Source organism: Lytechinus pictus, chromosome 4 (genome assembly GCF_037042905.1).
Source record: "Lytechinus pictus isolate F3 Inbred chromosome 4, Lp3.0, whole genome shotgun sequence".
Taxonomy (NCBI): Eukaryota; Metazoa; Echinodermata; class Echinoidea; order Temnopleuroida; family Toxopneustidae; genus Lytechinus; species Lytechinus pictus.
Window position 1 is genome coordinate 18,190,477 of NC_087248.1, and position 16,337 is coordinate 18,206,813.

General features: G+C 36.2%; 1 protein-coding gene across 1 annotated transcript; it reads right to left on the bottom strand.

Annotated features, from left to right (window-relative positions):
* Positions 1–934: 934 nt before the first annotated feature.
* Positions 935–10,128, bottom strand: LOC129258366 (retinol dehydrogenase 8-like). The gene is made up of 5 exons (XM_054896651.2): positions 10,024–10,128; positions 8,182–8,455; positions 6,444–6,623; positions 5,570–5,663; positions 935–4,586 (listed from the first exon to the last, which is right to left on the bottom strand). Exons 2-5 carry the CDS (start codon positions 8,447–8,449, stop codon positions 4,256–4,258), a joined length of 873 nt encoding a protein of 290 aa, XP_054752626.2. The 5' UTR covers positions 8,450–8,455; positions 10,024–10,128; the 3' UTR covers positions 935–4,255.
* Between the last annotated feature and the right edge of the window lie 6,209 nt (positions 10,129–16,337).

Genomic DNA, 16,337 nt, shown 5'->3' on the forward strand with positions numbered 1-16,337 from the left:
AAGACGTGTCAGTTTCCTAAAGGATATTGGCCCATATAATTTTCACAATGCAGCGAGCCATTCGGAGAATGCACAGGTACGCCCGCATTTCTTTTTTTTTTGGGGGGGGTGGGGAATCTGTTAATTGAATCGTGTAGGACCATGATTGAATTGCATGCATTCATTCTCTGTACAATATTATCTTATGAACTTGTCCACAGAGTGTATATGCGTGCTGGTTTGTACGCGTTGTTATTTTAAGTTCAGACTTGTGAGGGTTTGCCCCATATTACCAAACCATGTGTGGAGGAATTAGACCATTAAAAGCATAATAACTTATTAGGACCTTATCAGCAATGATCAAGTAAGTGTTGTTTGATTTGATGTATAAATACAATAGTTAATAGGAGATTTCATTATTATGTTTATTAAATCTGAGTAAGTTATTAAAGATCATTCCAAGATTCACCTGCTTAATGACGGTAAATTGCCAATTCATCTACTGCCAACTCGTCCACTCACCACATGTACCATCATTTAGTCTAATGATGGTACATTTCGTCTAACATCATTTGGTCCAACTATCACTTCGTCTAATCACCATTTTGTCTATGACCATTTCATCTCATAACCAGTTGGTCTCATATCCATTTCAATTTCATTCACTTTGCACAATTAACACTTAGTCCAATTAGACCAAATGGTATATGGACTAAATGGCTATTAGACCAACTTGTTAAATTGTGAGTTGATGAATTGGCAATAAGGCCATGTGGAAAGTGGACGAACTAATTTTAAACCAACTGATCGAAGACGAGTTGGCAATTGGACGAATTGGCATTAGACGAATTGAAAATAAACCATTAATGACTTGAATTCTTATCTCATCAATATCTGTTTTGCGAGAACTTTCTTACGTGTTCCAAACAACATTACTCTTACTACTTTGAATCAGTCATTGCAACCCATTTCATTTAATTGAATTACATTTATTTCCACGATAGCAGCACCGTAAATACAATAAATGCATCATAAAGTCGTTATAAAAATACGATTCAATTTACGTCGAAACATAATACAGTACATTTTAAAAAGTACGTGAATAATCATAAGGAGAAATATAGTCATGTAACTTTCAGCTGTCTTTCAGAGGAAACCCTCAGAACCGTATTGTCATGATGCGAATCAGCTTGTGAAATGGGAATGCCCATAATATTGCGTTTTGAAATTCCGATTGTAGATAAACCAGAATTGACAGGATCGAAGTGATATGTCTTTACCTTTACAAAAGAGTGTTCTACCATCTGCATGAAGGCACATACTTTGTTTGTATTTTGTAAGATTTAAATCATAACAACAAAAAGTAGGGGGGGCCACATAGACCCATGTGGTTAGCCTTTCGGCCCACATCGCGATTCGTTGACAGTTTAAACGCTGGGAACGACTCGTGGTTTTCAAACCACGTCAATTCAGATTTCTGGATATCATATTACTCATACAATCCAGGTATTCAAATTAATTGACTTTCAATTATTTCACACTTTGGAATATATTTAACAATCATAAAAAAAATAATACTCGATCCTTATACAGCGCTTTTTAACTTTTACTTTATCGGTAGTTTTAAGCGCTCTCGGTTTGCAGTGCTCATAATTAACATGATTAACATGGCTTTAGCAGAGTAGCTGTGTGCTTCAACTTTCGAAATAATGAAGTTGAGGCATGATAATAACGATACATTACGTCGGAAAATAATAAAGATAATGTAAAGAACGTTGAAAAGGGAGGAATACCCTTAATAAACTAATGTAGGTGGAGTCCATTGACAGGTCTTTTAAACAGCACAAAATTACTTGATACTTACAATATATTTTACAATCATAAACAGAAATAATAATTATGTTTACTAATAGCGCTTTTCTCTAAGCGCTCTCAGTTAGGCAGCGTTTACCTGGCTTAAATTGGCGAAGCAGCTGTGTGTTTCAACTGTAGGAACATCAAAATAGAGCCAACAAAATCCTAACAATGGCGATACATTACGTCAGGAAATTATAACGAATGGGGAAAAATATAGTGATACCCTTAATAAACTGATATAAGTAGAGTCCAGATAAACAATACATCATTATTTCACACTTTAACTACATTTTGCAATCGAAAACGGAAATTACAATAAATATCCTTGCTTATGAATATCGCTCTAAAGCTTCATCAAAAGTCTCTACGCGCTCTACAGTGCGTATCAAAAAAAAGTTTACACTTTGAAAAAGCCCTGGGAATTAAAAATATAAAATATGTGGGTAATTTATTCACATATAATCTTGGGTTGGGTCTCATCTATCCAATGAAAGTAAAAGTTTTGACAGAATGTTACACTTGAGTGAGCACTGTCCATATTTGTAAAGCTCGCAGAAATCTGTTTGCGCAGAAATGCTGGTTTGCCTGCACGCTGTGTCAAGGTGAAAGGGCGAAATCAAACTTACCCTGCGAAACATTTCTCATAAAATTCCCTTGCACTGTTAGTCAATTGAAATAAAACGGATACATTCAAGCATTTTGTAACAATTTTGCCACCCAAATTGAAATTTCAACACTTTATAGCAAGCACAACCTTTACCCTTTTTGTGCCAGCTGGATCTGAGGACTTAAAGGTAAATGCTAGTTTTGGTAACGATATCAAAATTAGTTCGTACAGAATCCAATGAAATGACCACCAAAGTGTCTGTTTGTATAAATAAAACGCATGTGCCAAATGATTCTGGAAGAAATTGTGTAATTGCTGAGAAATCAGCAAATAAGCACAGGATTCGGGTAGAGCGTCGGGCCCGACGCTCAAAGCAATAATTATACACTGTCCCACGTGCGCTTATCTGTGTTGGGGAAGTTCAGTCTGAACATTTTTCAGCGTAGATTTCAAGATTTCACAAAGTTCAGTTTATGTAACTGTACCAGATCTAGATCCTCGATGATATACTGACAATTAAGCCTGGTTTTACAGACTTTCTCATGAAATCAGTGTTTACTGCAACTACTGGAATTTCTCTTTAACTAAATCTGAACAAAAACTTATATCAGACATCTCCAGCATTTTATCACTAAGTTTTTATCATTTAAAATGGGTTTACATTTCATTTGTCATTCAATTCTTGTTTCTCCACACTTTTTCCAAGCTTGACGATGATTAACAAAATGAAAATCAAGCCTTAGCCATTTCATGTAAATCACAGCTCAGTGTAAAGTAAATATCGTCACGATGGCCTTGGTGGGTGGGGGAGTGGATGGGGTGCAATGCACTCTTCGAAGTGTTTTGGGCAAGGAAACAAGTTAAAAAGGTAAAAGATATCTTCAAATCATTTTTACTAGCTAAATTCCCCGTGATCTTCATGATTAAGGTTACTTTTATTTGCATAACTATTTCAAAGTTCTGCGCAAATCATTTTTCACTAACTTTTCCAAAGTAAGTGGTGCTCACTCAAGCGGAAATATTTTTCGACAGTTATATCGTCATTTGCTTAAATGGATCTGTACTAATGTTAGAATGTGGAAAAATCTTCAGGATATTACAAATGTACAATTTTACAGGATTTTTTCTAAGTGTAAACTTTTTTTGATACGCATTGTACAGTAATGCAGTATATTGAGAACACGTGTGTTTCAACTTCAGAATGAACTTTTATTCTGATTATCGAAATCGAGAGGCATTACGTCAGAAAAATATAAAAGTAATGCATGAACGAACGCAGGGGCGGATCCAGGATTTTCCAAAAGGGGGCACATTTTTTCCGAGGAAAAATTTGACAAGCAAAAAAGAAAGGTTTTCATCCAAAAAGTTAGGATATTTCGTCCCAGAAGAAAAATTGACAATAAAAAAAGCAAGAAAAAAAATTGTTTTGCTTCTCAATGAGGGGGGGGGGGGCACACGGACCAGCGCTGTGCCCCCCCCCCCCTGGATCCGCCAGTGAACTAACGTTACAAAATGGAGGGATGCCCTTAATATAATATTGTGAGTAGAGTTCAGCTAAACAATACACAATTATTTTATACTTTAAATATATTTTACAATCATAACGGATATAATGATAATAATTATATTTACTTATTACAGCGTTTAATACTTACTTTATCATAAGTCGCTGGGTGCACTTTTTATGCGGCATATTACCCTGACTTTTGGGGAGCAGCTGCTACATCCTCATCGCACACCCCCTGACACACGCGCATTGGCACACAGGCACGCACACATACATTTGGATGATCATCAAATGTTATCATTCTCTCACTTCTCTGCCTTCACAATACGCTTCACGTTCAATGCGATCCCAAGTTCTCCCGATTCTTCCGCCATGATACTGGCTATCTCATCCCCTAAACTCTCGGGTAAGGTGCATCGAAATCTCGGCTTCTCTGCCTGTAGAATCTCAACAAGCTTGCCGGCTGCTTCGTCTGGCGTCATAGATGGCTTTTTGGTCTTCAGATCATCGATCCAATTCCGAGCGAAAGACCTATCAAGGTCGTTCACGGATTCGTCGGCGGCGACGTCTTCTAGGTCCCCAAAGAGCCTCTCCTGAAGCTGGGTTTTCATTCCACCGGGTTCAACCATGACGATGCTGAAATAAAATCAGATGTTACACACAAATTTTTTTTTAGAATTAAAAAAAAAATCAGTAGACCTTTCGTATTGACGTAATTGCGCCATCTTATTGGTTAGAGTAATATCTTGGTCGTATCGGCCTATTAACATTGGGAGGGAAACAGATATTCATTCGAGCCAATCATTCTCAATTTTTTTCATTTTGATATGGCTGATTGACAAAGTGTATGAATAAGATTGTCCATCTAACACTGATTCTATTTTGGGTAATTACTGAATTTCCTTGTCCCAAGTTGGGAAGAAATATCACCTACTGTAGAACTATATTTTGACTGGCGGAAGGATAAGGACTATTTTACTGTACCAGGTGATGAATTTGATCCCTCAGGATATTCCTTTATAAATGCCGATTTATTTTTAAGATGAGCCGGTCGATGGAGTACCCTTTTCTGGTCAGATATGGATTGTCAGATATATATTCAATCCATTGGTAGTAAACATTCGACCCCCGAATTTCATCCTTATTTTTTATGAATTTTTTAAAAGTGCAATTTTAACACACGAGTCTCTGGGAAATGTTTTAGGCCTCAGGTGATCGGCATGGTCCATCTCTGACAGCTCCATTTCCTATAGGCTCGGAGGGAGGGCGCTATGAGATTATGACGTCACAGACATAAATAGCCTGAGATGACAACTTATTAAAGAGTCTGCGTGTGATCTAAGCATCGGCCTTTTACATTATTTTACAGCAGGGAAATTATGAAAAGTAACTTTAAACGTCATATATTACAAAAAAAAAATAATTGGAATAGATCCGCTGATAAAGAGAAGAGTGATGTAAGAGTGACACACCACTGAAAATCAAAGGACAACATCAATAATGAAATTTACGTCACCAGTTAAATCAATCAATCAGACTCGAAAATTGGAGATAAAAACAGCTCTTCAGTACTTCTTTTTTACTTGATGCTTTTCTATTATAGTTTGAAGGGAACTTACTTGATGCTGAACTGCCTCGCAACTGGTACCAGCGATTCGAAGAAACCCTCAATTGCAAACTTTGAAGCGCAGTATACTTCCAGTAGAGGAATCCCTGAAATGAACAAGGGCGTAGCAAAGGCGGGAAATTAGGTTTTCATGGTCAAACAATGCATTTAAAATTGATATACGAATCATTCATGTCATTAGTCATAAGTTGACAGATGGGTTTTGTGATCTATTTTTTAAGATAATGATACATACCATACATTATCTTAAATAGTTACCATTATCAATTTGATGTAAAATATTCATTATATTGTGAGGAACTGGTATCACCTAAAATAAGGGGAAAGGCACAAATTTCATATTTTTTCAAATAGGGTAGAAGACTGAAGCAAAAAAAAACGAAAGAGGAGAGGGATAAGATTGTCTTTTCATGAACTCGGTATAACCATGGTGCTCTTTGTAAAAGTTGATAGCCAATGGATTGTCAGGAAGTTCACACACTGGCTTATCCAGGGGGCACCTCCAGCCTCCAATCCGTGCCCCCCCCCCCCTCAACAAGGTACTTAAAGATACATGTATCTTATACTTGAATGATGGAAAATGTCCGGGCATATTTACGCAACTGAAGAATTTTATATCATATTTGTCTGAAAAAAAATTATGCCCCCATGGAAACCCGGGATCCACATATAAGTTCACATATCAAGTTTTAATTATCAGTAAAACTCTTCTGTGTATATTTTATGATTTAAAAATGAATTAAATTCTCATCCAAGTAAATCCAAGGAAGCAAGTAATATTCCCAAAATCGATTGATAAAGGGTGCGTAAATTCGTAAATTACAATCAAATTTATTTAAAACAGAAGGAATGGTTAAAAAAATTACCTGTTCTACCACCTCTACTGCTGACAGTTAGTATCTTGCCCTTGTGTCTTTGTTTCATGTGAGGCATAACGGCTTGGGTAAGTCGGATTACTCCTATGGTGTTGATGTTAAACATTCCCTCTATCGTTGATCTAGGCATGGTGTCCATATAACCGCACGATCCTATTCCAGCAATGTTTACTGATGGTAAAATTATGGTAAAGTGGCGTTATAGAAATGATGAATTTTATCATATAGGCCTTGATATATATATATATATCAAGGCCTATATGATTCTACCTTGATTCTACTCTACTCTTCACACATATATTATAAACAATGATCAAAGCGATTGGTACATATATCCACGCCTCTCTCGTTATATATATATATATATATATATATATGTATCATTATACCCGCCCCCCCCCCCCCACCCCGGAGTCACACGCTATGTCCTATATAGCCTGTAAGCTAGGACAGGTCAGCCGGGATAACTAATAGACCTTATGCACGTGACGTCATATTCCCATACGCTCTCCTTCAGAGGCTGTAGGAACACGCGTAAACGGAGTTGTCAGAGATGCACCAGTTGCAGATCACTAACGCACGCGAGGCAACATGACACTGACCTCTATAAAAGATGACGAAGGTATATTATCACGTTAACTGATCATCAGAAATCAGACTTATACTAAAAAAAAGACAAACTCCTTCGAATTTTTTTTTGATAATTTCTTTTCGAAGGAGTTGGCCCCAGTACTGCTAATAGATGGTTTTCGCTTTTACTATGGAGAAACTCGTTACAACGCATCAATTCCTTTGAAAATGCAATTAAAATCACAATGGAGAGTTGAGAGGCTGTTGTCGTAGGTTGATGGACTGGGGCAGCAGATCATCCGAAGATGATTGCATATATGTCGTTGTCCAGAGTCAAGAGATACCGATGCTGTCCCGGCCAACCAGCTTTCGACAAAAGCCTCTCAGCTCTCCATTGTGATTTGTCTTGCATTTTGAAGGAATTGGTGCGTTGTGGAGAGTTTCCCCGTAGTAAATGCGAATAGTCCGAATTACGGTCACACCGACTATAACAAAAAACCCGGTCGATGGTATTTCGTTGGAAATAACGTGATTTAGCCGGGATGTAGCTTAAGTAGTTTAGTAGGTCTCGGGTAAGTTTCACCGATGTGTCTGTGTCATTCGCTAGTTTTCGCAATCGCGACGGGGAAGGATTATCCAACATAGAAAATGCATTAATGTCTGTTAAATCACAGTGAACAGCTGAGAGGTCTTTGTCGAAAATTGGTGATGAGGGACATAGTTAATAGCCGTAAGATTATGAGCCGACCAACAATTGCAAATATGTCGTTTGTCCAGAGTCCAAGACGAAACTACTGTATTGATTCACCGGTTTTCGACAAAGACTTCTTTGTCATAAAGGGTTTCTGACAATAGATTTTCTATGCATCCCCGGTGTGATTCCTAAAACTCCCCATTATACACTGCAAAAACTATGGTGTTGATTTAACACCAGTCCGGAATCTATATATGTCAACACCAGAGAAGTGGTAAACAACACCAGTTTCGTTTTGGTCTAACACCAGATAGGTGTTTATACAATACCAATTAGTATTAAAACAGCGTCAGTTTGATTCCAAACTGGTGTTGTTTCAATACTTCTCTGGTGTGGACATAGATTCCGGGCTGGTGGTAAATCAACACCGGAATATGTGCAGTATTACCAAATAAGGAACCTTACGTAGTATGTCGATCCGATCGAATCTATGTAGAACTGTTTGAACTACGCTTTGTACATCCTCATCTTTGGTGATATCCATCTTCATGATGTAAGCAGTGTTCTCAAGATGTGCTCCAATGGCAGCAACGAGATCGTCTTTCTCCGCGAGAGAGACGACGGTCGCTATCACGATGTATCTTTGGTCTGGGTCTTGGGCTAGGCGTGCGGCTGTATGTAGACCTAGTCCAGACACACAGCCTGTGACCAGTACAACCTCCTGATTCATCATGGATTTCTGTAGAAGATGGCATATACATGTAAATGACGTTACAGTATATACTGTATTTCAACGCCATTACCGTGACTGTAATTATCAACCTTGTTACCCGACGTGACTGTTGCAGAGAACGCTAATTATTAAGCATAAATTCAGTCAAGCATGAACATGTGAGATATTATATTAAGAGTAAAAGCGTCTCCAATATCCTATGCATATTTCATGCATGCATAGTAGACGATAGGTGTGTCTTTCAAGGCTTGTCTTAGGAGAGAATGACAAAATAACTAAATGTAATATAGTATGTATACTATACTATGTATAGTATAGAAATATACTATTTGTCCAAACAGTTACTTTATTAATCACAGGTCCGTTTTGAGATGTGAATAAGGGAGAATCGTACACTGATTCAATTTTACCATACTTTCTTCATGCGGTAAATTCAACCTTTGAAACAAAGCCATACGTAGGGATAGGTCGGGGCCAAATTATTCAAATCATTGAGATAAATTATGATTAATCGAGGGAGCGGAGAAACCGAACGGAAGATTTTGAATATGTTAGATTGCAAAATTGGGTCAATTGAATCATTTAATTATATTTAAAAATAATGAACGACCTAAACACTGATATTTGATGAATTAAAAAGGGGCTGTTTATTTCCTGAAAAGTGGGAATGCTTGTACAGCACCCCCCCCCCCCTCAGAAAAGTGGAAGGGCCTGAATATATGATAGCGTAGCTTTTATTGTTGAAATTACAGAGCATTCCAAGTTCAGTTGTTTGTACGAAACAAACATAATTTATCAAAAGAGGGTGACATTTGTATTCGAATATTCGTATATTAATTGTATTTAGTAATTTAATCCTGTACGACATCATTCATTTACCAAGTTGAAACAAAAAAATAAGACAATAATTTCAGTTTTAAATCATTGCATGGACATGATGACTATAACATGCAGAGGTATGTATGAAATAACCCTGATGCTTGAAGCAACACCATCCCTTAAAGAAATAAAGCTAATGCTATTGAGAAAAAACAAATGAGTAAATTGTATAGTTCTACATACCTGAGATATTCATGACATTTCAAATTTATCCTATTGAAATACCCAAATGTATAGAGATTACACAATTTAAAGACTCATAAACCTAATGGCCCGTATTCTGAAATCGGGTTTAACTTAAACTCAGGTTTAAAGTTGTGGTTTAAGTATGGGAAGCCAAAATTATCAAAATTTTTATTAAGTTGTGTGTTTCTTATGTTTACTATGCTCTTTCCTGATTCATCGATGGTGAAGACAATAATCTGTTTATACTTCCTAGACATATATGAATGATTTGAGCCAAATGACCTGAAATATGATATCTCTACTGTTAGTGATTTATGTAACAATTGGCTATCCATACTTAAACCACAACTTTAAACCTGAATTTAAGTTAAACCGGACTTCAGAATACGGGCCTGTAAGTCCAAATTTGTTTTTTTTAATGATTTACCAATTTGCTTATGTATTTTTCCTTCTTTTAAACAGCTTGTTACCTGGTTTTAAAGTTTCACTTAAATTAGGCCTATACTTACTCAGTGTTTCCCTTTGAACTTCGGTTGATAAACAGGACCCGCTAGTAAGTAAATTGATGGGAGGCTTGAAAATGTCGCTTCTTCCAAAATGGACGAGTGAAGTGTACTTCGGCCCATATATTATGGGATCTTATATACGCTAAATGTCTTTTAAAAGGTAGTGAACCATTTATTACCTTGGTATCGCGTGCGTCCTTGCATGGAGTCTGTCAGCAAAGTTCAGGAGAAAACCTTTATTTTTATTCATAAGTAATATAATTTCGTCAATCAAACGCCATTCACAAAACTCTTTTGCATACACAGAGAGGTCATGAAGACTTGTATGATAGAGAATCGAGGTGTGACGTCAAAGCTATTCACCAGCATGACAATGGGTTTTGTAACTTTATATGGTATGTGAGCGACGTCGCGTTTTGTTTAAAGGGCAAGGACACCCCAACTTTTTGTGCGTGTGTGTTGATATGCATATATAGTATATAGTTGATGTGCATGTATAGTATATACGTAGCATAACTCGCTACGCTCTCTCGCAGTTTTTATACGCCATGTTTGGCCCCTTCAAAATCTTTGGCTCATTACGCAACTGGTAAGATACATTTTAAGCGCTATATAAACGAGTATTATAGTAGTAGTAGTAGTTTTCATTCATTCATTTATTTATTTGTACTATTATCGTCATCATCGTCGTCGTCATATTAAGGAGGGTCGATATCTGCCTCTAATTTTGCTTTGCTCACGTGCGAATTTCTAGGTCAAATATACTGTCCCATAAAAATATGACCCTCTTTTGATTTGCCTTGCCTCGATCATGACGTCAGTGTCCTCAAAATTCATACTTGATCGATCATGAAATTGGTCTTTGCTTTAAGAATTGAAATTTAGCCTTGACCACGTACCACCCAATTCCTAATAGACGATTATATTTTCATAATGGGTCGGTTGAAATAAAAAAACAGCATTTATCAAATATCATTAAAGAACAGAGTTATAAGAGAAATCAAAAAAGCTAAAGTGGATTACTACAAGAATCGGATCCAGAGATTAAAAAGTCAGAACCCAAGTGCATGGTTTAAATTTGTTAAAATTGCAACTAGTAACTCAACACCACTGAATGTTATAGAAGTACCTGGACTGGAAAGCCATGATGACCAGTCGATTGCTAATGCAATCAACCACCACTTCACTGACATCTCCGCGAATGTTCCTCCATTGGATGTACGACTACTACCAGCTTATCAGCCCATAAATCCTTCAAGTGTCGTAGAGGTCACTCCATGGAAAGTATACTGTGAGCTGAAGAAGACACCAGTTGGGAAAAGTTGAGGACCAGATAGAGTGTCTGCAAAGCTGATTAGAGAATTCGCAGTAGAGTTGAGTTCACCCATATGTGACATTATTAACACCTCTTACAAGGAAGGAAATGCCCCATCGCAGTGGAAAAGATCTATTGTGGTCCCAGTCCCTAAGAAGTCTCCTCCTACAATAGATCAATTAAGACCAGTCTCATTGACTGACCACTTTGCAAAGTTGGCTGAACTCTTCATCTATCGTCAACTGATGTCAGATATTGATGCAAACATCGATCCCCAACAGTATGGAAGTCGAAGAGGGAATTCTACTACACATTATCTCGTCAATCTTCTTCATTTCCTCCACACAAACGCTGATCGGCTTCAGACTGTTTCCACCGTCGTGATTACCGATTTCTCAAAGGCATTTGACTTGGTCAACCACAATATCGCCATCAATAAGTTGTTCGCGATGGGTGCTCGACCATGCCTCTTACCTTGGATCAGTAGTTTTCTTCATGGGCGAAAACAGATGACGAGATATAATGGAGTGGTTTCGTCTCCCCTTACTCCTGCTGGAGGGGTACCCCATGCAGGGTACTCGACTTGGGCCAGCAATTTTCCTTGTGCTAATAAATGACGCTCTGAGAAACACCACTGGAATATCGAGATGGAAATACGTCGATAACCTAACCTTTGCAGAAGGCCGTAGGATGGGCTCAAACAGCGTGATACCTTCCACCTTGATAGAGTTTGGTCAGTGGTGTCTGGATAATGGACTTCGTATCAACTCGTCTAAGTGTAAATTCATGAGAGTGTCATTTGCACGGACTGACCCTCCACCTTTGCATCTTGAGTTAGGTGATGCAACTCTCCAAGAGGTCAAAGAGCTGAAGCTTTTGGGTGTCATGCTGCAGCAAAACCTACATTGGGACAGTCATATTCGTGATATCACAAGACGTGCATCGCGGAAATTCTACATCATTCGAGACCTGAAGCGTTATCGCGCTCCTGTTACTGACCTCTTGACTGTATACACATGCTATATTCGACCTGTACTTGAATATTGTGTTCCTGTGTGGCACTCATCAATCACGTCGGAGCAGGCCAGTGATATCGAAAGAGTCCAGAAGAGGGCACTCCGTATTATCTTCCATGATCGATATCAAAGCTACGAGCATGCTCTCCAGATCTCGGACCTTCAATCGCTCAGTGAGAGAAGAGAACACCTATGCCTACGATTCGCTGAATCACTCTACAGACATTTCCGTGATTGGCTGCCGGACATGCAAAGTATGAACCGAAAGTTGAGGCACAGTGAGAGATTGAGAGACTTTAAATTCCGAACAGAAAGACTACGAAATAGCACTCTTCCTTACTTGGTTAAGACTCTAAATCAACATTTTACTTACTAGGCCCATGTTCTTTCTTTTTGCATTTTATGTGAATCGAATGGACAGATCAGTTATCTCCGTGTTATTGGATCTTCTTAGTACTCAGTATTTTAATAATGTCTTCGTTTTACTATTCATTGAATTTTTACACAATTGTGAATAAGGTATTTATTTATATTCATTTTATGTTTCTTTGTATTTTTATCGTGTGCAATATCAATATTTATCTACCAATTTCAATACAGGAGCATTTTTTTATTAAATGTTGTAATATTCAATCAAAATATTTTACTTAATATATTCCCAATTGCATATTTTGTTTAATCACTGAATGAGTACGATTTATAATTGATTACGTTTAACCATGAATGACATTAATTTTAGCACAATTTGAGTAGAGATTGCATGACTTTAGTTTGATTTTATTTTTACCATATATTAACCCAGATTATTCAATTTTATTTTAAACCTGTGCAATATCAATCTACAAACAACCAATTTCAAAATACAAGCATTCTTGTATAATAATATTCAATTTTAATAACTTTCTAGTAATATCATACTTCCTAGATTGCATTGTTATTCCCAGTGAATACACTTTTATTTCTCATTAATAATTGTTCCAAAAAGTACTACTTTCAATTGTGCATGCATGTAACTATTTCATATACTATTTATTTCTCGAACCAAATGTTTAATTGTATTATTTATTTTATCTTGTACATACATTGTAACTATTGCAATTCAGTCTTTGGACTACGAGAATGGATATTTTCAATAAAATCCTTCAATCAATCAATCAATCAATCAATCAATCAATCAAGCGGAAACAGTGCACAAGCAGATAAAAGAATAATCGGGTGAGTTGTGGAGTTAACCTCTTTATGTTGAAATTACCCTTGGGTCAGATATATGCCTACATTATTTGGTCTAGAACGAATTCACATTCAATGAAAATATAATTTTTCAATTCATGATTATCCGGATTGCTCCGATTAAAAAAAAATGTTTTTGGCAGTTCATAAGAAGTAGTTGGTTTTGTCACTACTGTTTCACTGTAGAAAGATTTAATATCTCTATGTTTTTTGGTAAAGTAGTATAATAATTATTCAACACAAAAATGAGAATCTCCTAGTTATTTTATTCTTGTTATCTATTTTTGTCACAGTCTACAGCATTAAAAACCCATATTCGGTGCTGCAAGAGTTCGAACACAACCTCAAGTCACTTCAGGGTGTGGGTGCGCTGCGGACTCTCAGAACACCGATTTATGGTCGGTTTTACACCGATAAGTGTTCAAATGCACCATGGAGTTTGGACATAACACACAAAAGTGTTTGAATAACAAACGAATGTGTTACAATATCAATGGATCTTGACACCAACAAGAACGGGTGCTGAACTCAACACCGATGTACAATGCTTGGGGGGTCCTCTTGGAAATCTTAACAATTCATTTTTCTTTAGATGAGTTCACGATCAACATTTTATTCCACCAATATCAATTCATGAAGTCTTAAAAAAGTATTTAAAATAATGGAAAAACGGGGCAAAATATAAAAGAAAATAACAGACATAGCTACATCATACACGCATATGATATATCAAGAGGCAGACAATGTAAATTAGAATATCAGGCTTATTCGAAAATACCATTTTATTGCTAGATTCAACCACGTGCACAATAATAAACATGGACTTAAACACATACAGTAACAAATTACAAATAGCCCGAAAAAATAAGCACGCAATCCTTAACATTATTGTAGTACGCAATATTGTAAACGAACGAGGTGAAAAATTATTCATACATATAACCTGTCACTATATATATGTGTGTAATATAATATCATTTATTTATATATATATATATATATATATATATATATATATATATATATATATATATATATATATATTGGCGAAGAAGCTCAAAAAGCATTGAAGCTAGAGACGTATCCTGGTTTTATTCAACTTTTATTAGTACAACCCAGAAGGAAAAACCAGTAAGACCAGTATTTTTTTTTACTGGTTTCCAGTAGATTTTTACTGGTTTCCAGTATATTTTTACTGGGCCAGTTGATTTTTAACTGGACCAGTAAAAATCAACTGGAGACCAGTTCCAACAACTGCATTCCAGTTGAAGCAATTAGTAATACCAGTTAAATTGTTTTTCATCAAACTGATGCTACTGGTCCAATAAATGGTTTCCAGTAGATTTTTACTGGTTTCCAGTATATGTTTACTGGACCAGTTGATTTTTAACTGGACCAGTAAAAATTAACTGGAGACCAGTTCAAACAAAGTAGTAATACCAGTTTAATTGTTTTTCATCAAACTGGTGTTGTACTGGTCCAATAAATAATGACTTTATTTCAAGTCAGATCATATGACGAATTATGGAAAATGAATCTTGCAATTCAGAGAAAGTTATTACCGTTATCATTTATCATTGTTATCATCATTCTTTTTATAATTAATATAATTATTATGATCATTGTTGTTATCATTCTTATTACTCTTATCATTGTTATTGATTTTGTAATTATTATTATTAATATTATCATAATTATCAAGTATGAACATTATCATTAAAAAAATTATTTCCTTTTTTAAATGATTAAGATAAATCAAGATATATTCCTCTGATAGAGTCAACTTGTCTAAAGTAATTCATTGTTTGAAATTGAACTGGTCAAGACCAGTAATACCAGTAATTCTGATGATGCTGATCACGTGGTTTACCTCATTTGCATACTTCCTGTTTTTTAAAGAAAAATCAGGATTTAGAATGGAATATCCTTGCAATGGCACTTATTGTTGTTTAAAAACTTTCTAAATAAGTGTGTGAACTAATTCACAATGAAAATGTGTAATTTCATACATCACATTTAAAATAACAGCAGAAAGATTAATTTACTAACCATTTTTTCTATCACATTTCACTGACCATGGTATATAACAAACCAAATGCATGTAATAAATTGATCCAGTAAGACCAGTACGAGGACCAGTTCGACCAGTTCGAGGACCAGTCAGACCAGTAAAAAAATACCAGTAAAGACCAGCTGAAATTGGAAACCAGTACGAAGACCAGTGAGACCAGTAACAGCCACCAGAAACAAGACCAGTATAAAATTCCAGTAGTTCAAGACCAGTTAATTTTTAACTGGACCAGTAAAATTTTAACTGGACCAGTATGACCAGTTAGACCAGTAAACCGATGTTCCAATTTCCAGAGTTACCAGTTAAAATTATACTGGTCTAACTGGTCCAGTGGAACTGGTTTTTCCTTCTGGGAAGCTTTCGGCCCATTTAGTTGGGCCTTCTTCAGGTATCTGAAGATGTAAAAGACATAATGGCTTTACAATTACCATGCATATATTTGGATTAATTTACTAAATATTATGTTGTATATATTGTATATATATTGTATATATATATATATATATATATGTATATGTATATATATGTATATACAGTGCGTCCCAGAAAAAACGAAACAAAGTTTAAGCGATGATTTATCATAACTTAATCACAAATACAATAGACAAATAGATTATTCCCCATTCACGCATGAGTGAGCAAAAACAATTTGAAGAAAGGATACCAAAAACTCATTTGGTGGGGG

What these genes read in the sequence shown, in the direction of transcription:
- LOC129258366 (XM_054896651.2), bottom strand. Translation starts at nt 8,449, where the DNA reads ATGATGAATCAGGAGGTTGTACTGGTCACAGGCTGTGTGTCTGGACTA. An exon ending in CGATCGGATCGACATACTAC is followed by an intron (nt 6,624 to 8,181) that starts GTAAGGTTCCTT and finishes TTTTACCATCAG; the next exon opens with TAAACATTGCTGGAATAGGA. An exon ending in CAGTAGAGGTGGTAGAACAG is followed by an intron (nt 5,664 to 6,443) that starts GTAATTTTTTTA and finishes TGTTCATTTCAG; the next exon opens with GGATTCCTCTACTGGAAGTA.